This window comes from Syngnathus typhle, linkage group LG14 (genome assembly GCF_033458585.1).
Source record: "Syngnathus typhle isolate RoL2023-S1 ecotype Sweden linkage group LG14, RoL_Styp_1.0, whole genome shotgun sequence".
Lineage (NCBI taxonomy): Eukaryota > Metazoa > Chordata > Actinopteri > Syngnathiformes > Syngnathidae > Syngnathus > Syngnathus typhle.
In genome coordinates, this window is record NC_083751.1 from 6,037,150 (window position 1) to 6,062,254 (window position 25,105).

Sequence of the window (25,105 nt, forward strand, 5' to 3'; positions counted from 1 at the left end):
TTTCATTAATAACCAGTACAATATATTTGAAGATAAAATATACAGACGGTTGTTTTGTTTTCTTTTGTATTATTTGTTTTGATTCGTTCTAAGAGTGACAGTAAATCCAAACTAGAAGACTAATGTGGTTCCACAAATGTGCGCGCGCACCCATTTGCAATTTGGTATGTGGCTGTGTCCAGTATGTACCAGTCAACCTCCAACTTTTGTTACATGTGAGTCAGCATTTATTTTTATCAAGTGAATTGTACAGGTTGTACCTCACATTGATGGGAGGGAAAACTCTTGACATTTATCACAAAACAGGCAATTGAAACTAGGGTGTGTAGACTTTCTACCGTTTATCTAATATAGCCTACACACACACACACATGACAACCTTGAAGTGGAGATGACTGGTTGGGGGACACAATTTGTCATTGCTGGTCTTCATCAGCTTTCCAATTTTATAAACCCAAATTGGTGTTATTAAAAGACTGGTGGAAAATGTCCAGAGCTGCTGGTACACAGTGTTGCAGCAATAGTGCACATGTCAACAAATAACAAACCACTTGTTTGTGAAGCTGTCTTATCATAATCTGTACTTGATAACCTTTATCGCATACAAATAACGAAAAAATAGGTTGCATTTTCACCTCACAAAACACCTTTGACCATTCCCAGGGGGTTGAGTGTTATTGTGTGTGTGCTGTATTTTTTATTTTGTTTAATCTTGTTTTTAATCAACTGTGCAAATACAAATAAATTTGCCTCGAATAAATCACAAAATAAATAAAATATAGGTATAGAAAGCAACTCAGACTACTGTCAATATTCTCCCTAATAATCTTTGGGACTCACTAACCTGTATGACACAATTAAGTGACAGTGGCTGTTCAATTGTATTCAACTTTTTAATACACCACATTTGCAGTTAAGGTTTTAAGAGCTGTTTATTTTGGAAGACATTCAATTTGTCCATAGTGTTGCATTTGGTTGTGATAAATAAATAAAACACCATGATAATATAGTATTGAGAAGAATACAATTCAAGTTAAAAAAACGAACAGTCGCTTTTATTCTGAAATGTTCCGTGTAGTTTCCGGGTTCTTATTTTGAAACATAAATATGGCTGCCTGTGTATTTCCGCAAAACATGAATACACTAATAATGAAAGGGTGTAGCAATTTGCTGTTGTGTTAAAGTTTCCGGCATCGGTGGTCAACTTTGCGTTCGAGTGACACAACCAGGGAAGATGGCGTGGCACTACGATCGTGCCACGTCCCGTTTCAGCGGAGAAATCAACAAATATCCTCGACACGTCGCCATGCTCTACCTGACTTCTTGTCTGCTCCTGCTGTTCTCGGCGGCGGAGGCCGGACTGTACACGGCGTCTGATCAGATCGTAGTCCTCACCCCGGACAATGTTAAGTCCGTTTTGGTCAATTCTAGTTCGGCGATAGTGGTGGAGTTCTACGCATCGTGGTGTGGACACTGCATCTCATTCTCGCCCGTCTATAAACGCCTGGCGAGAGATATGAAAGGTTGGTACCATACTAGCTATGAACGACAACCAATGTATGGCATCAGTTTATCGTATGTTATCGTTGGTTTATCCTATCTATTTTTATGGGTTGTTATGTATTTTACTTCATCTGATCGTTTGTTGTGTTATGTTATCTCAGCTGATTGTTTATGTTGTCACATCTTGCCATATGTTATGTTTGTGAATCTTATCTCATCGTTTGTTATGATTTATGTTGTTGTATCATATCGTAACACCCTCGTATGTGGTTATTGTATGGCGGAGCAAATCAGTCAAATTGACAATGTTCAATTTTCTAATCGCAAAAGCTTCCATTTGGCAACATGCAAATAGCAGGTTTTTCATAATACAGCTGTAAATAAGGATTCTTTTAATATATTCTTTCCATAACTTATTATGATTCAGAAAATGTTGCTAGTTGTATTGCGTAGTAAAACCATGTTTGTAAATGCCTTATTTTGATTAATAGATTGATTCATTAAGGATTACAGAATTTTTTTTTAAGTGAGAGCAAGCAAAACTTTTTTTTATTAGTATTTTACAAATATGAAATAGTCTGTTATGTTTCATGACTTCCTTTAGGTAGCTAATGAGCTGACTTTTGAGTGAAAGGCCAGGTAAACCGTCCATTTACACTTTTTTTTTTTGTTCAATGGGTCCTTGTTGAAAAAGTTTCCTCACCCTTTATTTACAGTATCATCAACATTTGGGGAGTGCCTGAGGAAATACAATGCTATCCTTTTTGAATTGCGAATGCTAATAATATAATGTCTTTTGATGTTTTGTCTTTCAGAATGGAAGCCCGCTGTTGACCTGGCAGCCATCGACTGTGCTGATGAGAATAACAGGAAAGTGTGCATAAGCTACAACATCAGGGGATATCCAACTGTAAAGGTAATAACTTAGTGTCCCTCTGCAAAGTTGCTAGTAAAGTTCCAATCTTAAAGTTTGACTTCCGCTTCGATGCACGGCTCTCGTTGTTACGTTACAATTAAGCGGATGTGTTTTATTAAAAAAATGTTTTTTTGTAGTGTCATGGGTGGCAACCCTTTTCTCACAATACTGGGATCATGATCAGAAAGTGAAGCATCAAGTTTCCACTTCACACTATGATCAAACATTTTAAGTCATGCTACAAATATGGACCAAGACATGGTCTAGGAAAATGTTTATTAATACGCGTGTGAGCTCGTTGATAGAAACCATGACTTCATCGTATCGGAGAGTGAAGCTTTATTTTGAATCCTGACACTACATTTTCATTTCTGACTGAACTGTTTTTTTTTTTAAATTCTATTTATCTTTTTTATTCCTATTTTAATTTAATAAATTGATTTTATTATATAAATTATAGTCTAATTTTAAAGTTTCTTTGTACAAACTTTTTTTGACCACAATTTTAATGGTACATTGTCTTAAAAATCAATTACACATCATAACTGTAGAGGGCACTCAGGAGACATACATTTTTCAGATCCAACGGTTGATTTTTTTCGATTTGCTAGCACCTCAGAAAAAAATCGAAACCTCAGAACCTTAGCCGTGCACCTCCTCGCTACTGTGCGCCGGTGAACTTGAATGGACAAAGGGCTCCTTCTTTCCCATTTCATCTGCAAGTCTTTTTAGACATTTGGGATTTAGAGGTCAAGCCAGGTAGAGTGAAAGTGTGCCAGCCAAACTTTACACAACGTCACTTTGCTTCTCTCATGGCTGTGTGAGGACTGGCCCATTTGATCTCTCTGCCTCCTCGACTCTCGGTGTAACCCAAAACTCTCTTGTTTCACCTCACAGTTCTTCCATGCCTACAGCCGGGAGGATTCTGCTGGAGAGGCTTTAACAGGTATTCGAGTGCACACAGAGCCCATTCAAGGTTCCGTTCACTGGCTGTGTCATTAGATACACCTGCAAAATATAAAGACATCCAAAACAAGAGCATTTATTATTGTGGTTGGGGTTCAGGGTCCAGACTGCAGACTCCAGGTTGTCACATTTCACTTATAATGTTTGAGATACTGCAAGTAAATTGGCTGATTTCTTTTCATTTTTTCCCCCTATTATTTATATATTATTTATTTTAATTCCTTTTATTTTTATATTATTTATTTATGTTAATTATTTTATTATAATGCATGTGGCAAAATAGATGACCCAAATTTTGATGGCCTTACTTACCATCGGCTAATCCGATGTAAATTAAATATTAATCTCGTATTATTTGAGGCTCACTTTTACCGGCCGTCTCAAAACAAACAGTAATGTCCAATATTTGATTTTCACTGACGTCCAGGTTTGGGGCATGACTCCCAAGCCTTCCGTCACCGCATTGTGGAGCTAATGGAAAAGCACCAGGACCCGTGGCCACCAGCCTGCCCACCACTAGAACCCACCAGGTAGATAAAAAAAGCATTTATTGTTAAGATGCTGGAACCCCCCAAAAATACCCCTCTAAGAAATTAAAATAAAATTATAATAATCCTCCATGTCCGCTTTCCACTGCCAGAAAATTATAAGCCTCCATCAAACTCATTGAAAAAGTCTCAAGGGCGCCTTAAGGCTGCCTTGTACATATTTACACAGATAACTGTGACATGCCGATTTGAATATTGACACAAGCTCATTAAAAGAAATCTTAAGGGTGCCTTAAGGCTGCCTTGTACATATTTACACAGATAACTGTGACATGCAGATTTGAATGTTGACACACTGAGCAAATGGAAAACCGGAAGTAAGATTCAGTCACCGATTTCCTTCCCCTAAGTTATGTAATGAAAAGATCAATTTCATCCTGTAATATTCACAAAGATGTAGAATGTTTTCTCACGAGCAAAACGCAACTAAGATTTTTTTATCCCTAGCCAAGCTGAAATCGATATCTTCTTGGAGACCAACAACGTTCGACACCTTGCCCTGATCTTTGAGGATGCGAGCTCCTACATCGGCAGAGAGGTAACGGCAACACATTGACATCTATCAATGCTGTGTACATAAAAAAATTGAGACTTGGCCTCCCCCACACTCTCTAAGCCCAAATTCCATGTGTGCAATAGGTGACCTTGGATTTGTTGCAGTTTGAGAACATTGCAGTGCGGAGGGTCCTGAATACTGAGGAAGGCCTTGTAACCAAATTGGGGGTGACTGAGTTCCCCTCCTGCTACCTTTATCATCCAGGAGGCAACTTCACCAGACTCAAAGTGTGAGTTATTCAGACACAGCACTAGATTTCATATGAAGCACATGAGTACAAGACCATTTTACACTTCGTGTGAGTATTTAATAGCATTTTTTTAACTAGTCTGGTTAAATTGCTCACATTTGTATTGCATTGGCTTGCTATAATTGGAAAAAAACACACAAATAAAACAAAAGTTAAAAAAATCAATAATAATAAATAAGTTATATATGCACAACAGGTCTGAAAATTGTCACAACAATATCTGCATTGTAACCTACCTCATCTACTCTGGTGTATCTTCACTCCACCTTTATGACCTTGGGACTTTTGATGACAATGTCTTGAGGAAGAGCACCTCTGCTTGCAACCTCATCATTTATTCAAATGTCAAGGGCATACAACAGTTTTAGGTCGTTCCCCAAACTTGATTCATGGTGTGATGTCTCTTTCAGCACTAATCGATCGGACAGCGGCTGCAAAAAAAAAAAAAATTGTCATGTAGTAAACGTTTGGGCTCATAAATCAACGCCGCAGGAATGCATTATCTGGACAAGTTCCAGCTGCAACTTCCTCCTGTTTGCAACTTTACGTTCATCACGAGAGGAGGCCAATAAATTGACAAGCTGCAAACTAGCAAATGATTTCAATGGTTACTGGTTGCATTTAAAATTGTTTAGCCCACAGCAAGTTTGCATCCTCATTATCCGAACTCTATTCATGAGACTACTTTTAAACATCTGGCCCCTTTTAATGGGATCAGAGCATCAAAATTGCTCCCATTATTCACCATCATAAAGCGGCGCCCATCGTTCCTCACCTAGCAAATCCATCTGCCGCTTGTGCCTCTTTGTTTGGCGCTTTCAATAACTTGGCATGCAAAGGGGGACTCTTTTTAGTTGACAAATGCAAAGAGGAAATGATTTATTGCCGATTTATTTATTCACCCTCCTTTATGCTTTCCCCCGCCCCTCATCTCCATCACTGTACAAGGGTAGGGGGGGGGGGGGGGGGTGTTAATTTCTTGCATGAAAACAATGCCATTGCTTTTCTGGCTTCACCTGCACAGCAGCAGATGGCATCCCATCACGCCTTGAATGTCTGATTGATCCTGGGAGAGACCCAGTTGTGTGTGTCTGTGTAAGAATGCGCACATCCGTCACGCGTGTAATGCGTGCCCATCCCAGGTGGATGTCCAAGGGGATGACTGGATAAATGTGCAACACTCCCACCAGGCCCACAGGTGTAATTGAGTCCCAAGCTGGTGTGAGTGAGCACGGGCCTCCTTTTAGCATCCATCCACCTTATTACCATCCCCTTCCAGTTTTACGACGCTCTGTCTTTTCCTCGTCACGCACAAGGGGAGAAAGTCAATGAGGGTGTGCAGGACCGAAAGCGAACGAGCAAAGCGCGGTAATGGCCGAGGCTGCGGCGTTTTAGCGCCGGGCTTCATAATGATGTCCGCGCGCTAGCCTGGCACCATCTGCCCCATCGTCGCAAATGTTTTCCAGTAAGTGTGCAAAATATACGGCCACAAAAAGCGTAAGGGGGCTATAAAGCATTTTTATAACACTAGACTTGAAAACAAAAAGAGTCCAGTGCATTTTGTTGCACAATCCCTGCTTGGCTAATAAGCAGCACGTTGCCAAATGTGTTGCTTGTAAACGTCTCGGCCCATCTGGGAGTCACTCTCTTTCCGACCGATCCTTGGCAAGGGTCGGGCGCTGGAGTGGCGTGATGAGGTCCTTGATTTTAATTTTCCTCATTTGACTCAAAGTTGTCCAACCTGTTCCTCCCTCCTCCCGCAGGAATATTGAGGCCCGTACTTTCTACGCCTACGCCCTTCAGGGGCTTCCAGGCGTGGTGCGTTCAGGGAAGTCTCAGCCGGCCGCCACAGAGCACATCAGCACGCACGCAGAGGAGCTCTGGAGACCATTCAACAGGCATGAAACAGAAATGGATTCTCCATTTTGTCGCCGTGCCTTCAACTGGGTTTGACATTCGCACAGATCCAGGGTGTACATGGCCGACCTGGAGTCGATGCTGCACTACTCGCTGCGGGTGGAGCTGGCTGCTCACCCTGTCATCACAGGAGAGGCGCTGACTTCTCTCCGAAAGTACATCTCAGTCTTGGCAAAGGTGGGAGAGAAAGAGTGAACACAGAGCCACACACACAAATTGATTCTGAATCTTTATTTCACTTTTAAATATTTAATGCAAGTTGAAATCTAATTTGGAAATATTAGTCAAACCCAATTCCAGGAAGATCACCTGAAGTGAAAACAGGTTGACAAAGTTTGATTTCCCCTAACTCTCCGAAACGTCTGCACAGGTTTTGATTCCCTGATTATAATTTTAGTTTATTTATTTGTTTATTTTCAACCTGCGTTTTTTTTTCTGTGGGAATTTGTATCTTTCAGAACATCTGCTTCATGTAGGATGATAGTGTAGTTAAAGCAGGTCACCGCTAGATGGCGAGTGAGACAGCAAAATGTCCCAGACTCAACTCTGAGGGATTTGGAGGAGGCGTACTACTGCAAAGAAAATTCAGCTCAAGTCAATATTACAAATGGTACAACACAGTGTAAATGTATCATAATAATAAATACTGAACCTATATACGTATCACAAAAAATATGCATATAGTGCAAAATTCTTTGCAACACCCTAGTGTTCAATTCAGAGTGAAATTCAAATACGGTCAAAACACACAATGAACTATTTCACGATTTATTTTCAAATTTCATGACATCTTTGAGCTAGTAAAAAAAAAAAACTACATTCACCATGTACATTTTTTTTAATATTACATAAAAACAATCAACATGTTTTTATGAGTCTTCTATGAAGTAGATCAATGTATATAATTAATTTATAAATCGAGTTTCGCTTTTGAATTGAACTACTTGAAATAAATATGTGCCACATCGTATTCCAAATAAATCAAAACTCCCCTTGAATTGTACCCCACCCCTTGTATTGAGATATGTATTTAGTCAAATTTTATTGAAGTGATGCACAGGCTTTATTTATTTATTTATTTATTCATTCATTCATTCATTCATTGCAAAGTTGAAATTTGGTGGTATATTGATACTGTGAGGGGAGCGTAAAGACTCTCATGGGGATTGTTGACCCTCTTGATTTTGGCTCCCTGGGGTATTAAAGCGTAGCCCCTGTCCACAAGCTTTGCATTGATGCTGCCTCATTAGAAGCAGAACCTCTCTACGATTCCCCCGGCGCCCTTCCCGTCCTCCCAATGCACTCGCTCATTTGATACTTTTGACCGCTTTACCTGCCCACGAGTCTTCCCGTTAGAGTTATCATCCTCTGACCCCTTTTTTTTTTTTTCCTGGAATGCTCTTGGGGGATTTTATGAATACAATTTCTCTTTGCCGCTCTGACTCTCTCCTTCCGTCCTAAAAGTGTGCCAGCCAGGCAAACATGTTGCGATGATGAGGTCTGACCCGCTAGCCTCGTCCCTATTGGCCATTGGCTGTCTCACTGCCACCAATCTCCCTGATTATATCTCATTCTCTAGGGAGGCCTTGTAGCAAGCCGCTGTGTGTGTGTGTGGCTGCTGCAGGCGGGCCACGCGCCGTGGCCTCCCATTAGCTCCCGTTTGTTTAGTCAATAGCAGCGGGTCCCAGTGGTATTTTTAGCCTGCCACCCCCTCCCCAAACAGAGTGGCCCCGGCCGCCGGTCAGGGCTTTGTGCGGCTAAGCCGGCTGTCATGGTCGCCACTTGTGAGGACCCTTGTTGACGTTTGACTGAGCACTCTTACGACAAAGACAATCCATTCATCCAGTTAGCTTGTTAGGCGTAGTTAATGTAAGACAAGCGGGGGTGTTGGTTGTGATCAGGCTCAACTGCTCACTGCCCGCTCCTTACGTGGTGTAAAATTTGAACTGAATTGATTAGGGTAATTGAAATTTGCATGGAGGTGACAAAGATTGGATAAATGACACAATATGTAAAAATGTGACACCTGAGCTCACTATGTGAGTCATGTGATTAGATTAAAAGTGACTCATGGTGTTTTATTCCGATGCGGGGAGAGGCGAGGGGGGGCTCAGTCATCGTTCCAATGCTAACACACATTCTTATTCATTCTAAAAGTATTAATTTATTTTTTAGGAAAAGCTTAATTAAATTTATACAGTGTACTGGATCACACTTCCAAAATGACTGAATGTTGGATTATTTTTAGTATTTTTGCAAAATATAAATCATGTTTAAAATATTTTTTTATACCAAAATAAATGTGGACCTCAACAAAATTTACAGCAGTATTTAAAGTACTTAATATATATAAAACGCAACAATATATTATTGTAATTGCTTTTACTAATCACCAGAATTATTAAAATACTTTTTTTTAATTAAAATAAATAACCCTGTTCCACACACGAGCAAAAAACGAACAATACACAAAATAACAAAAATAAAAAATAGTGTTGAAATAAAAAAAAAACACTAAATCCCAGCAATGAATGAAAAAAGGAAACATTTGCCCTAAAAACAAATTGCAGAAGTGTTTTGGGGTCTCTGATGATGTTTTTGTGTAAGCGCGGCTTACTGTGACATATTTTGCTATTGTCAAAATTGTGTTTAGATGATTTGTCGCCGTTTTACGCTAATCCCCCTTTGTCCAAGAATTCTGTAAAATGTTTCTTTGTTATTCACCGTCAAACCTTTATTGCATTTCCATCCAAGCACGTCCGCATTGGCTTGCTCGTCCTATTTGCGCACGCTCATAATATTTTACTAGATTTACTGTCTTGTCGGACCGAAGCCGGATTTATGAATCCTCTCTACATGTATATGGGGATTAAAAAAAAAAGTGGATCTTGGGATGCATGAGAGCATTAAAGGGAGGGTTTTAGGGATTACACCACCAACTTGTTTTTCTTGAAAGAAGTCAACAGGGCAACAAATGAAGAGAGAGCAGCCAGCTAAAAGGATGCGAGCTTCTCCAAAGCTGGAATTCTGTTATAGTCTCTCATCGATACTCTTCAGTGTACAGCTTTTTTGTTCAAAGTAAAATCACTAATAATATTTATACGGTAACATGACGTAAGGGGTTCAGCAGCATGACCCAGCAGTGGAACATGGCAAGCTTGTGATTGGATCACCAGGAGCATGGAGACATGAATAGTGTTGCTTTGGTGATGCAGCACTAAGCCCATTACTGGCAAACACCTGCCTCGTCTCTTCTGCTTAAATTCATATGACTGTTTAATGAGCTTTTGTGACTGGTTGTTATTCAGACCTCCGATCCACACCTAAACCCATTAGGTCACTTTCCCATCAGCAAGTATAGGGGACGCGAGACGTGTCCTTGACACACAACGCCAGGAGCTTTTAGCGTGTGCTGTTTGTATGGTTGTGGCATCGTTTGGAAAATTTATATTGGCCAACAGAATTATTTTTTTTTTTTTTGCAGTCTTCCAAGCGTTCCAATATCCCGAATTTCTCTCGTATGTATAAAACTGTCAACAAAATGCGGCGCACCAAACAGCCTGAGAGGGTTAAGCTAAGTGGTGCGACTTCCAGATCCCGTTAAAGCGTGATGAATCGAAGCGCGGGGATTGTCCCCCATACGCAGGTGCACTTAGGTGAACAGATGGCGGCGACAAATAAAAAGGAGTACATTTTTGGATGACGTTTTCAAAATCTCCTCTGAGACTCGTAGCGGCGGTCGGTTTGCTCTTGGCAAGCGCTCGCCCTAGTAACTTTGATTTAAAAATACCTGAGATGAAATAATTCCTGCCTAAGAGTTGCAGCAATTACAGCTGAGGTTACCATGGCAGCGGATTATTCAAAAAAGCTTGTGATTATTTGTGAGCAACATACCATTCCAAGGTTGAATGTGAGAACAGGAAGCAGACATTTATTCAAACCTAAAGTGAGTCCTTTTGTCAGTGTCTTAAATGGAATGACAAGCTTGTGTGTGTGTGTGTTTGCATTTAGTCTGTCATCACTACTCTCAAAGGCCCATCAGATGGATTTCCTCCTCCGCGACGTTTCGCTAGCTACTATATCGTCTTTCGTTCACGGCGTATCACCATGGTAGCAACGATTCGAAAACACACCTTGGGTAAAAGCCGTTCGGTGGTTGTTAGCGACTTAGGAAATGGAAGCAGCTTATAGGTGGGATTCTTTTGGAAGTTGCTGAGATGGAAAAACACTCAGGCCATAACTCAAGTGCAGCTCATAAATGTTGGGAACAACATGGTCAGGGATTTTTTTTTTGGATGGAGGGCCAACTATTAATCAAGCTACAGCATTACAGTGCTGCTTGAGTACAATTTGTATGCATCACTACTGAATAGGATGGATGAGGAAGATGCTTCTTCATACTTCTACTTAATTCGTTAGATTTCCACATAGTCCTTGTTAACTCTACTTAGCAACTATAACTTGAATTCAAATGGACCTGTTGAATGTACAACATTTTTTATATTAATAGATCCACATTATAAAACAGGGGCATGACTACATTACATTAATTACATTTTCTAGCCTTTAAAGGTTGCCATTTTCTTCTAAAATAATAGCTTCAACATCAATTGCACATTTTTAAAAATATTTTAATAAGGAAAGTAGCATTTATCATTGCTGCAGAGAACCTTGAATATCTTCTTTCCTGGTCAATCATTTTAACATTCTTGACATTTTGATGATATTTTCTGACAGCATAGTTCATTGCAGGGGAAATTTTGTAGATTTGCAAAATTAGATAATCAGGTAAACATAAAAATAAGGTCATGTTTTTAGTGTGTAGTACTTTTGTCCGTTGCTCTTTGCTGTATAAATCTTGTTGCTGACACGCCAATATTGGGGGTGTCTTGGCAATGTGACCTTCCTTTTTACTAGAGGGCCTTTTTGAGTTTGAGTAAATAAGCATTAAAGTGTCGTGAAATTTTGCAATTCTGCTTCTATCCAGTGGGATGAAGCAGATAATACAAATCCATGGCCTAAAAGTTCTCCTCCAACTATAATATTGCGTATTGTCTGTGTTCGCTGCAGTACTTCCCAGGCCGCCCTATGGTGACGAACCTCTTGAAGACGCTCAGTTCATGGCTCCAAAACCAGACCGGGGACCAAATTTCATATCAAGCTTTCAGTCAGATCCTGGAGAATTCCACACAGGTGAGTTTGACAAAAGAGTACACACAAAGATCTGTAAGGTCATTTGATGGGGGGGGGGGTAATAAATCCGACATTTGGCACACCTACACAATCATTTAATTCAGGCATTGGCAATTTAAATGCTGAAGACCTTAATAAATGTCATTAGGTGTACCAAATGATGCACCTATTCTAATATGAAGAGTTTTCAAAATGTATAAAGGTCCTATTGCCTGGAATAAAGCCCCTTTGCAAATTGAAAGAGTCACTTACTCGGATCATTAGCTTTTAGCCACCCGATCAATGGATCAATGAATCGATGAGAAGGTATGAATTGACTTCACTCCCGAGGAAATGGACTTCGCGCTGTCCCAAAATCTTTACTATTGACATGTGAGTAACCCTGTCAATCACGGCAGCCGCGGCAATAGAGAGAAACGACTTTGTGTCAGAGGGAATATGTTGTCGGATTCAGCCGCGGCTCATGCTTAGATATCTGAACTGCCTGTGTTCATTAGCGCAGGGTTGAGCCATTAACCTGAGATTGACTTCTCATTGATCAAGGAAACTACACGCAGCAGCTTTCATTAACAGGTTTGGAGATGCGGGAAATGTTCAGTTGTATCTTTTTCTCTCTTTCTCTCTCACAGGTTCCAGATGCTGCCTTGCCCGAGGGCGTGAGGTGGGTAGCTTGCCAAGGCTCACAACCCCACTTCCGACGTTATCCTTGTGGCGTGTGGACGCTCTTCCATCTCCTGACGGTCCAAGCCAAGAAGGCTGGCGGCTCAGGTACACACAACTCACTCATACTTTCTGTTCCTTCATTTAGAGTTCACGGGGGTTCGCAAATTAGCCTCTTTTCACAGTGACCCGATTTAAATTCTCACACGGAGATCGATCCAAACATATAACTCGACTTCGGTACCAATTTAACGACGCTCCCCAACTTTTTGTTCACAGCTGCATTGAGCCTAATTGTGACTGTGTGAAAAGAGATTATGTTAGATTAGCGGAATGTGAGCGGTTAATAAAACAAGGCAGATGACTGGAAGCTCCACTTGGAGCAGGCATGTTAATCTCCCTCTTCCAACACACACACACACACGCACATACACAGGGGTTAATCCCGAGGTTTATGGACCGTCATGTGACCTGCAGATGGAATGGCGAAAAGGGGCGTCCATCTGGTACCCCACGGGCCACCGTGTTTCTCACAGGGCAGATACTCGCTATACTACCCCTGAATACGATATAAACTTCATGCATGAACTCACACGCTGAAAGACGTATCACAGGTGTGGGACGCTTCCCATTGTTCTTCCGCACTCTCCGAGCGGCTGTGCGGTTTATAACCCGGCGGGGCCGCTAAACCAGGAACAAAAGCAAACTACTGCCGGGAAAATATTTTTGTGGACTGTCGAGCTCCTGAGATGACAACCTGGCCACCATTCACACAGAGGGTTAACTTCCTTTAATCTCCAGATTGGGTGTAGATTATTCACGTCAATATGGGGTTGACCCAGCTCCCTGTGACTCCTGGCCCACAAAGCGTGGGAATCCAGGGAGCAATTTATTTTCCAGAGAAAAAAATAAGAATCCAACCAAAATTGAATTTTTGTGCAATCTTAATTCATGAATCCCTTCTAGATCCCAAGGAGGTGCTGAGCGCTATGACAGGCTACGTCAGCAATTTCTTTGGCTGCAGGGAGTGTGCCGAACATTTTGAGAACATGGCCAAGGGGGGCCTCTCGGAGGTGAACACCTTTACTGACGCCGTCCTCTGGCTTTGGTCTCGACACAACCGGGTCAACAACAGAATAGCAGGTAAAAGAACAAAAACTTCACTTCTAATGTTTTTAATTGATTGAATATATCGGGGTACATCTCACGTACGAGTTGCACTTGGCCCTCCCTCGGCTGACCTTTGCAGTTACTTCACTGAGATTTAGGCTCCAGCCTCCTCACATGGTCAGTGGGCCGTGTTAATACGACTAGAGACGGTGCTGGGTGGTGCAAGGACGGATCCTCAGATCAGACACCAGCTGTCATTGCGTCTTAGACCACCCCCTGCCCCCACCACCTCTTCGAGTATCATCGGTCTCTGTGTCACATTTTCTCCCTTCCAACCTTTCTGTCCCACTCGTACATCGTCACAATCGCTTGCCCATTTTTTCATTTGTCTCTCTTCCTCATCTATTTTGCCCCTCCCATATACGCTTCTGCTTTTGTGGGATTTTGAGACTTTTCTCTCCGTAATAGGGAATTTTGAAGAATCAGAATCACCTAATTGATACTTTTTGTTTGCGTCATATACACAAACAGTGGTATTTTTTATATAATTTTATTTTAATTCATTTTATCTGGGTTTTGGTTTTTTATATATATATATATATATTTTTTTTTTTTTTCTGGCTTCTGATTAGTGAAAATGTTTTTTTTTTTTCAGCATCACCTGTTGCTTATTTCTGTTGGCTTGGACTGTGATTTAATTAACTTGGAGTGGGTAAAAAAAAATTTGTGAGGATAGTCTCAACTCTAGTGAGCCCTGTGATGCCGCCCCTAGAAAAGAAACACTTTCCCCTCTTGTTTAACTGTATAAGTAAAGTATATTACTCTTAAAAAGCGCAAAAGCCTCCTCCCTCGTCTTTGTTCCAATGATGTTATTAGGCCCAGCGCTGTCATTAACAGCCCACTTTGTTAAATCACTATCTTTTGTTTGTGCAGACCGCCCCCCTCTTCTATCACTGGGACAGCTTGTCCCCTGAACAGCAGGGGCGAGCGGGACACCCGCCTCTGCGTGTGTCTACTCCCCAGACACTTAAACACTATTCAGACCCCCCCAGAGCACTGCACAGCGCCTCAATCCGTCTTCCCTCTCATCCTGTGTCTTGTCCCTCTCTCTGTTGCGAGTAGACCCCCCTCATTGCTATCCCCTGGGACTCGTAACCTCCGCTTGACAAGTGATAGCAAAGCACCCTGGTAGGATGGCTCCCCCAGGAACCAGTGCTACACACACACACACAAATCCCAAGGTGCTGTGCGGCGGCAGGTGGCAAACATCAGGACACAAGCACCAAGCCACACAATCCGCCCCATCCTCCAGTCCAGCCCACACACACGCGCGTGCACAGGTTGTGGCGTGTGCTGGGGGGGGGCGTTGCCGTATAACTTGTTTCCACTGGGGATCAGTGTAGTGAATCAAAAGCAAAGATCCGCTCCGTTCCGCTTTCTCGCCCACACAACCCCTCATCTGCTTTTCCTCCTTTTTTTTTTTTTTTTTTTTTTTTATGCGCCAAAGTGGAGCTGTTCAGCCGTCCGCCGCCTTTCAGGAGCGGCCATGCATGAAAGAGGAGCTATTTGTAAAGCGGCTGAACAATTAATTTAGCTGGCAACAAAGAGGCCCCAGGGCCCTGTGACGCCTGCTTCGCACGAGCCGCATTAAGAGCGGCGGCAGCTCAGTCCTGTTGCTGCTTGTCAACAGGCGGAGACGCATTTTGACAGAGCCCACAGGACCACATTTTGTTTGTATAAATGCATTGCATCATCCGAAGAAAAGTGACATCATACTTTTTATTTGGCACTGACTGAAGCATTTGTGCATTTAGGAAATACATTTTTAAAACCCAAAAAATTATGTGATTTTCTTTTTATTTACTCGACTGTGCAATATAAAATTTACCATGCACTATTCCACCATGTTGCATTTTTTTTTTTCAACTAAATTACTAACATCAGCTGTATTCACCCCGACGGGCGGATAGTAGGAGATCCCCCCCTCCTTCCCTCTAAACGGAGTCAGTGCTGAGGAAGCTGGTTGGACTTGCTGAACAATCCATATTTCTACCTAATGAATATGTATGCGCTCGTCGTGATGACATCCCAGCGCTGGGCTATGGTGGCAATCTCGATATGGCTGCTATGGCTAAAGTCACCCTGGCCACAAACCTGGCCAGTATGATTAGAATTAGGGGAGCGTGCATGTGTGTCCCTCCCATCCACCTGCTGAAATGTATAAAAGCCCCCCTCCCGTGGGCCGCTCACGGACAGACCGAGTAAAATGAATGTATCTTTTATGTAAAGTGCCATATGCAGAGTCTGCAGTACACTACACACACACATATCATTGAGATTCACGTTGAGCAGCATAGGGAGGGGGGGGGGGCTAAATTGACAGCATCGTAATGTGGCAGAGCTGCTGTGGGCACACACACACGCACGATACTTTGTCGGTGACAACAAGCAATTTATTACTAGATTCTGAAGTGTGTGTATTTGCGTGCATGTGTTTGTATGTGTGTGTGTGTCCCCATGCAGGCATTTGTGGTGATATGTTTATTCAAATTTCTGCAGATTTGGTGTGTGTTTTTATTATTCAAATTAGCAAATTATCATTTTTATTTTTTATTGGCCAGGAGAATCAGGTTCGTTGAAAGTGCGTCATTTCTGACGTGATCTGTTTTCACTGACAACATGGCTGCAGATTGTGTTAGTGTGTTATTTAACAATTTTTTGACGCATCCAGTATTTATTTCTCGGTGATTTATAGAAATACGTTTTAACCGGCGTATGTGCTTCCATGCTTTGGAAAAAATCTTTTAAAAAAATGGTTTAAAACATTTTAAAATAGCACAACTTTTTTTTAATGTCACTGTCATGTTTTTTGTGGTTAAAATAAAAAATGTGACATTTGTGGAAAAGGAATAACATTTTATGATATGTGAAAGTGAGGAAAATAGTCTCGTCTAAATTTTTGTCAATACACACGAATAGCAGTTTATGTCAAATTGTGATTAGCGTGAAGCTCACAGTCAGATAAAAAGAAAAGATGTTAAGAGACGACTTTTTAATTCATTAGATGCATCTGTCCCCTCCGAGGCTTCCGTTCCTCTCATGTTCAATTTGAAGATTGGCCTTCGCTTTCAAAGGAACCAGACAGGTGGTCGGCCCTAGTCAGAGCTGCTGCTGCCTACGAGTGTGTGTGTGTGTGTGTGTGTGTGTGTGTGTGTGTGTGTGTGTGTGTGTGTGTGTGTGTGTGTGTGTGTGTGTGTGTGTAGGAGTGGGGAAGCTGTCCACTTTGGTCACATCTATTATCTCACCAGCCGTCCCAGTGGGACATCCCCGAAGCCCATTGATCAATGTTAGACGCACGCACACACACACAACAATATCAATCCGTAGATTACATGCACACAAACGCAGACAGCTGATTTACATAGACACTCTTAAAAGACCCCCATGCACATATGCATACAGAGCCAAAAGATTTATGACGGTCCGTGACAAGATGAAATGGCCTCAACACAGATTGCATCCAATCCTCGAAGCACTCGTGTCCTGAAATCAAACATGCCAACGTGATAGCGTGCAACAACTTGGCGCGACCTTGTCGGATGCTTTCTTGAAAATAAAATGACAACTTTGCTACGCTGCCTATGGACCCAAATCAAGTTTTTTCTTTTCATAATATCCTTGTTCTTGCCTTTCAGGTGCTTTGAGCGAGGACCCCAACTTCCCAAAGATCCAGTGGCCTCCACCTGAAGTGTGTGCAGATTGTCACACAGTAAAACCCAACGGGGACCACAAGTGGGACCCCCAGCAAGTTCTGTCCTTCCTTCAGGACCACTACGCTTCCGAACGCATCCTCACAGGTTGCCTTCTGTCTTGTCTCGTCTTGACACGATCAATATATATATTTTTTTTTTTAACAAAACGTTTGTACTCTCTTATGAATGACTTAAAAACAAAATGTTTCTTGTTTTCCTCAAAAGACTACTTGGAAGATGAAAACGAGGTTCTGGCCAAGCAGAAGGTAAAACGAGCTAAGCTACTGCAAATGTCGGAGGCTCAGAAGCGTACCGAAAGAGAAGCCAAAGAGGCCGTGGACCCTTCCAACCGTCATCCTCCAACGCAAGCTCATGTAGAAGAGGAGGAGGAAGAAGAAGAGGTGGCAGATGAAGAGGACAACGGAGGAGCAGCAGCGGCCGCCCAAGTGGAAAGTAAGAACCTTGAGCCGACACCGTGGGCAGGAGGAGAAACCAGGCTGGGCTGGGATCGGCGAATGGACATCCGGAGGCCGAGCATCGTGGGGATGAAGGTGCGAGACGCGCAAGAGGACATCGTGGACCTGGACTCTTTGGTCAACCAGCACTACAAAGCCAAAGCCGTGCAGGTGGCCACCTCCAGCCGAGTCAAACAACGCACCCTGCAGAGGAACCGCGAGGAGCGCGACTCCGGGCCTGTTTTCGGGCTGGGCGGCAAGCTCAGCATGACAGGCCCGGAGTCAGACTTGGGTTCCGACGACGGGACGCGCATGAAGAAACGAGAACTTTCGGCCCGGCGCTTGATTGACGACGGCGGCGGCTTGACCCGGAGGGGCCGCTGGATGTCCATGCTGAGTATCGGCTTCTCCAAAGTTGACGTCAGCCTCTGCGTCATCCTCTACTTCCTGTCCTCCATGTGTCTCCTGGCTATGTACCTCTTCTTCAAAACCCGCCTCCGTTCACGGCGGTCAAAAGTCTCACTGCCCTGAGCCAAAGTGTGGTCCGACCAAATCCAAAAATTGGCCTAAGTGGATGTGTCCGGATTAGACCAGCCCACTTAACTGCGTCACCCTGCTGGTCTGGTTCTGTGCTTCAAGGTGCTTCTGGTTCCTTCCACTAGTTGAAAGCATTTCAGCAAACAAGCCTTCCCATGGCAACTTTGCGCATATGGATGTTTATTCTCATCAATGGAATCGGGGTGAATGAAGGACTTTTTTTTTTTTTTTTTAATTATGATTATGAAGGACATTTTAACGCATCAGCAGTCAATGGAACGCCTCAATATTCCTCTACTGTGATTTCAAAGATTTTTTTTTTTTTTTTATGCTTTTTGGTTTGTGCATGTTTTAGTTGTGATTTTTGGACTTCTACTGTGAGTTCCACTTTGTACCACATTAGGTGTACCAGTGCAATCTACTGCAGTGATCCTCAAACTCGATTGCGCCAAAGCACATTTTACAAAAACTTCACAACACACCACCAAAACAAAAAAAAAAAAATCGGATACGTTCCAAAAGGTGTAGGGATCAAGCCATGCTGCAAATAGCCAAAAATCTGATCAGGTCGATGGACTTTTGTGAGGATAAGCAATTCAGAAAGTGAACCACCATTTGCCATACATGTACATTATTTGTAGTAATTAATTAAAAATCAGACAATTGAAATTGACTAATTATACCTGATTAGCTTTTATGGCACACTAGTCCTTTTTTTTTTCTTTTCTAAACTCTGCTTTCATGGAAGGAAGTCAATGATTGTGTCGGTGTACCTAATGAAATGTTCGATATTTTCTTGAATCCCAATTACTTTCCACTGTCCTTTAATTTCATATTGATATCCAGTCAATGGGAACATTTTCTTTATTTTAATTCCGTAACTTAATGGTATTGCATACTGTTTGACAGTTACAATACAATCAGAATTAGTTGAGTTGTTTTGCAGCACATCGAATGATTACATCACTGTGCTGAGTCGTCAAGACGGATGCTTGGGTTCATGAAGAGAGCACAGACTAATGTCATTGTGTTCATGGTGGAAAAAAAGGTTTTGTGTTTTTCTTGTGTCTTATTTACAATGTCCAGAGGTGAAACGTCTTCATTATCTGTGACATTAAAAAGTGTTTCCGTAACTTTTCATGCTTGTTATTGTTTTGCAGACGCAATGCAGAAAGCAGCGGGGTGTTGCATTTTGAAATGCGGAGTGGTGGGAGGTGAGTGGGGTTAAATCATCACAAGGTTGAAGGAAAAAGCCTGTTGCCATCTGCTGCACAGCACAGGCTGAATCCTAACAATTTCATTGGGATTAAAGCAAGTGAGTAATCCAGCTTTCCTTTAGGGGGAGAGATTACCCGTGAGGATTAGCTCCCCGCAGATAATAAACTTTATTAAAACGCAATCGGCTTTCACGGCCCTTCTTCCCCTCACGTACACTTGAAGGTGGACTCCCTCTCGGTGGGTGGAGAAGGGGTCGAACTGGATGAAAGAGCGCCCGAGGGATATATGGATGGAGGTCCGATGTCGTCGGGATTACGGCGGACTCATCTGAGGGGGACGCTTGTGATCTTGAGCTTTGTGTTCCCTGGAACATTGGATTGAATTCTCTTCATGCTCTCAGTGAAAAAAAACACTCTCATCTCCTCATCCACTTCTTGGGTGTGAGCAGCGTGACGGCTCCGGCTGCTGAAATAGTCCACATGAGTGGCGGGCTGATTAATAATGGCGCTTTGAAGCATCATGTGCTGCTCTCACTGAAGCAAACGTGAAAGACTGGATGGATGGATGGATGGATGGATGGATGGATGGATGGATGGATGGATGGATGGATGGATGCATGGATGCATGGATGCATGGATGCATGGATGCATGGATGCATGGATGCATGGATACATGGATGGATGCATGGATGGATGGATGCACGGATACATGGATGGATGGATGGATGGATGGGTCGCTCACATTACGTCACAAATTGAACAAGATTCGTCCTTGAGCACTTTAGTTCCAGGCGAGTGATCTGTTAATCTGTTTAAACGTTACCTGGGTTTTTCGCCCCACTGCACACTCGAGCCTCATTGAGCTGCAAACTAATGATTCCTAATGACGACGCTGGCAGTCGTGCACTGTAATGGCTCGACGCCGCTGCCAAGTCTGAGGGCGGCTCGGTTCACTCTGAGGACACGCCGTTCAAAACGAGGTCTTGTTTTGGATTTTTGATTTGTTTATTCAGCTTTGTGGAGTCACAAGGAAGTTCAAGTTGTCTTAGTTATCTACACTACTTTGTCTCAACCTAACATGAATGTTTTTTGAATGAGTAGTGGCAGAAAAACCTGAGAAAAAGTTGCCTAAAGTTTTCTTTACATTACAAGCAAATATCCCCCAAACGCAGTGAAGGGTAAAAACGTCACCTTGCCGGCCTGTTGTTGTCTTCCATAAATTAGAAGATGTAACCTTTTATAGTAGCTCCTCAGCACCGTGTTTATTACCCCGCTGCTATTGATATTAGCATGCAGGAGGGAACCTTGATGCATTTTTCTGTCATCTCTCTTTCTGACTTTAATACGACTATAAAGCTTCCCGCTGTGGCCAGTGTGGAGGAGGAGGCTGAGGAAGAGAGACTGCTGGGTGAATACATTATGAAGAAAAGGAGGTTAATATATTGTATTGGTATATATCACATTCAAATATAAGCCCGGGCCCCCCTCGGTTTCAATATTCCGCCTTTTAAAAGCAGGAGTCAACTAGGGTCACATCCGTCGGCTTTTACTGCTCTTGTACCCCCCCCCCCCCCAAACTTGCTTTTCAATTCCTTCCCCTCCGTCAACATGTTGGCCAGTGCTCATTTTAGTGGGGTGTGGTACCCAGCAAAAGGGTTACTTTTTAACCCTTTCAAATTTGCAACATATGGGCCTGATTTGAACCTGGGAGAAAAAAAATTAAAAAATTATATATATATATATATATATATATATAAATTACACTTGTAATTGTTCAAATGAATGATTACAATAAGAATAATAATGAGACGTGTCTGTAATAAAAAATCAGAAACAGTGGTCAGTGTTGGATTTATGTTCTCCTGTGTGAATGTGTTGGTTTATCTTTTGTTGTGGAAAGATGTTCTTCTTAATTGTCGTTTTATTTTGGAGGTGATTTTGTTTTGTGGTCATGGAAGACTTCACTTCCTGTTCCGGGTTATGTAGCGAAAACTGCATACAAATCGCGATGTGCGAATATGTTCACCCTCCTGTGTTGCGGACAATAAAATAAACGGGCAAAGTAATCAACCAACCAAGTGTGTGCATTATTAAGAGAACATGGCCGAAGAAGAAGAAAACCCTTCGAGCTCAACAGGTTATGGGCCCAGGCGTGACACAACAGGAGGAAGATGGCAGAGGTTAGTGTTCAACGGAGACGAAAACGGTTACGAACTCTGGGAGACAAAGTTGCTAGGCCACATGCGGATAATTGGCCTAAAGGACACTATATTATCGGACACTAATCCAGATGCAGAGAAGAATGCTGAATGCTACGCTGAACTGATTCAGTTCCTTGATGATAAAAGCCTTTCACTGGTAATGAGAGATGCAACTGACGACGGAAGAAAAGCTTTAAAAATACTCCGAGACCACTACGATAGTAAAGGCAAACCTAGAATCATCGCACTGTACACAGAGCTAACGTCTTTACAAAAGAAACCTGAGGAGACAGTGATAGATTATGTTATCCGAGCTGAAAAAGCAGTGACCTCCCTAAGAAATGCAAAAGAAGTCATCAGTGATGGACTTATTATCGCTATGATTTTAAAGGGGCTTCCTGAAGCTTACAAGCCATTTGCTATTCACACAACTCAAAGCAGTGAAGATTTAACATTCACACAGTTCAAAAGCAACCTGCGAAGTTATGAGGAAACCGAGAAATTCGACAACAAAGTAAAAACAGATAATGTGATGAAGGTTAATTTAACCTCAATCGTCTGTCATGGATGTGGAAACCGAGGACATTTTGTAAAAGATTGTCGCCAAAAGGGAACACCTAAATGGTGTAGCTACCATAGAAGCTCGACACACAGTGATGAAACATGTAGAAGAAAAACCAAGTACACAGATGATGCAAAACTAACTGTAGAAAAACAAGAGGACAAGAAAGAAGAGCAGACTTTTGTATTTAAAGTTAGTCAAAGACTTCTGCCTAATGACATAATAAGAGAAGGACTAATGGTGGACTGTGGTGCTACTTCACACATCATTACGGAGAAGAACAAGTTCATAAAGTTTGATGAGACTTTTGATCCTGAGAAACACTACATGGAGCTTGCTGATGGATCCAGGACAAATAACGTCGCACTCAAGAGGGGAGATGCCAACGTCTCTCTACAGGACGTACAAGGACACTATACCACCATCACGTTGAGAGATGCTCTGTTCATCCCATCCTACCCTCAGAGCATATTTTCAGTGAAGGCAGCTACAACCTATGGAGCACAGGTGATCTTCAAGAAGGGACAGAGTGAACTGGTGAACAAAGATGGGACAGTCTTCTACATCGAAGAATACAACAGACTCTACTATTTGAAAACGGTAAATAATGAAACATCATTCAATGACATGATGTCCTGTGACACTGTTAATCTGACTTGTGATGTGAAAACATGGCATGAAATTTTAGGACATTGTAATGTTAGAGATGTGTTAAAGCTACCTGATGTTGTGAAGGGCATGAAAATCACAGGCAGTGACATGTTAGATTGTAATGTGTGCACAGAAGGGAAATTCACTAACGACAGAAACAGAAAAAGTGACCCAAAAGCGAGTGTGCCATTACAGTTGGTGCACACTGATCTAGCCGGCCCCATTGAACCAATTGGCCAAAGTGGTCACAAATATGCTATAATATTCACAGATGATTATTCAGGGGCAGTGTCAGTTTACTTTCTAAAACAGAAAAGTGACACCACAGAGGCCACAGCAAAGTTTCTAGCTGACTGTGCACCATATGGCAATGTTAAATGCATTAGATCTGACAATGGCACTGAATTCACAAGCAGTTCCTTCCAGTCTCTTTTAAGGGAAAAAGGTATAAAGCATGAGACATCTGCACCATATTCTCCTCATCAGAATGGCACAGCTGAGAGACAATGGAGAACTCTCTTTGAAATGGGGAGGTGTCTTTTACTAGAAAAGGGGCTGCCAAAAGAACTATGGCCTTATGCCATTCAAAATGCAGCACACACTCGCAACCGATGCTACAGTAACAGGACTAAAAGTACACCATATCAGATGTTAACAGGGAAAAGACCAGATCTCTCAAAACTATGGATATTTGGGTCAGACTGTTATGCATACATACATGATCACAAGAAACTTGATCCCAGATGTGGAAAAGGAATATTTGTGGGGTATAGTAAAAATAGCCCAGCATACCTGGTTTATTACCCCCACACCGGAAAAGTGTCAAAACACAGACTCGTGAGATTTATCAAAAAGAACACGGTTGAACAACAAACACAGACTGATGAATGTGACACAGAAATTCAGACTTATGAGCATGTAGTGCCTTCAAAGGAAAGTACAGAACAGCAAAATGAAAATGCAGCAGAGAATAGAACTCCTCGAGAGGAAGAAATCAACACAAATGAACCAAACCTTGACACAGAAAGAAATGAGGGTGATGATCAAAACCAAACTGAACGATACCCTAACAGAGAAAGAAAACCTCCTAAATATTTAGAGGATTACATATCTAACTGCAGAGTGCTAGATAATGTAAATTCTTTAAGTGTTGATTATTGTTACAGAGCAACATGTGGAATTCCCCAAACCTATAAAGAGGCACTGATGTCACCAGAGGCAACAAGGTGGAAACAGGCAATGACAGAAGAAATCAAATCTCTGAAAGAGAATGACACATTTGAACTGACTACTTTACCTACTGGTAGAAATACCATTGGAGGAAAATGGGTCTACGCCCTCAAAGAAAATGAACAAGGACAAATATTTAAAGCCAGGTTTGTAGCAAAAGGTTACAACCAAACACAAGGAATAGACTACCAAGAGACATTTGCACCAACAGCAAACATGACATCTGTACGAACCCTAATGCAAATATCAGTCCAGAATGATCTTATTATCCACCAAATGGATGTTAAAACTGCATATTTGCATGCTCCCATTGAGGAAGAAATATACATGGACCAACCAGAAGGTTTTGAGCAAACAGAGTCAGGAGAAAATTTGGTGTGCAAATTAAAGAAATCCCTTTACGGGTTAAAACAATCAGGGAGAAATTGGTACAAACTCTTGAATGACTACCTTGAACAAAATGACTTTGAAAGAAACCTTTCTGATCACTGTGTATACAGGAAAGACATTGACCATGAAACTCTGCTGGTTATCATCTGGGTAGATGACTTGATCATTGCGGCTAGCAATATTAACATGTTGAACATATTCAAAGAAACAATGAGGTCAAAGTTTAACATGAAAGACCTGGGGAAAATATCCAGTTTTCTTGGTATCCAGTTTATACAAAAAGGGGCTGAAATCAGGATGAGTCAGAAGAGGTACATTCAAAGAATGTTGGAACGTTTTGGGATGTCAGAATGTAAACCCAGATCCACACCGTGTGAATTAAAAACTGACACTACTATATGTAGAGGAAGTGATACAAATGGGACAGTTAACCCAAGGGAGTATAGAGAAATAGTGGGCAGTCTGATATATGCCATGACGTGTACGAGACC

At 42.0% G+C, this 25,105-nt stretch overlaps 1 protein-coding gene across 1 annotated transcript; it reads left to right on the forward strand.

The window, feature by feature from the left end:
- The first annotated feature begins 1,085 nt into the window (after nt 1-1,085).
- Nucleotides 1,086-19,501, forward strand: qsox1 (quiescin Q6 sulfhydryl oxidase 1). Its single transcript, XM_061298406.1, has 13 exons — nt 1,086-1,523; nt 2,319-2,419; nt 3,317-3,365; nt 3,813-3,915; nt 4,381-4,471; nt 4,573-4,718; nt 6,503-6,637; nt 6,704-6,833; nt 11,727-11,849; nt 12,479-12,617; nt 13,476-13,652; nt 17,315-17,476; nt 17,597-19,501. Exons 1-13 carry the CDS (start codon nt 1,235-1,237, stop codon nt 18,355-18,357), a joined length of 2,406 nt encoding a protein of 801 aa, XP_061154390.1. The 5' UTR covers nt 1,086-1,234; the 3' UTR covers nt 18,358-19,501.
- Nucleotides 19,502-25,105: the final 5,604 nt, after the last annotated feature.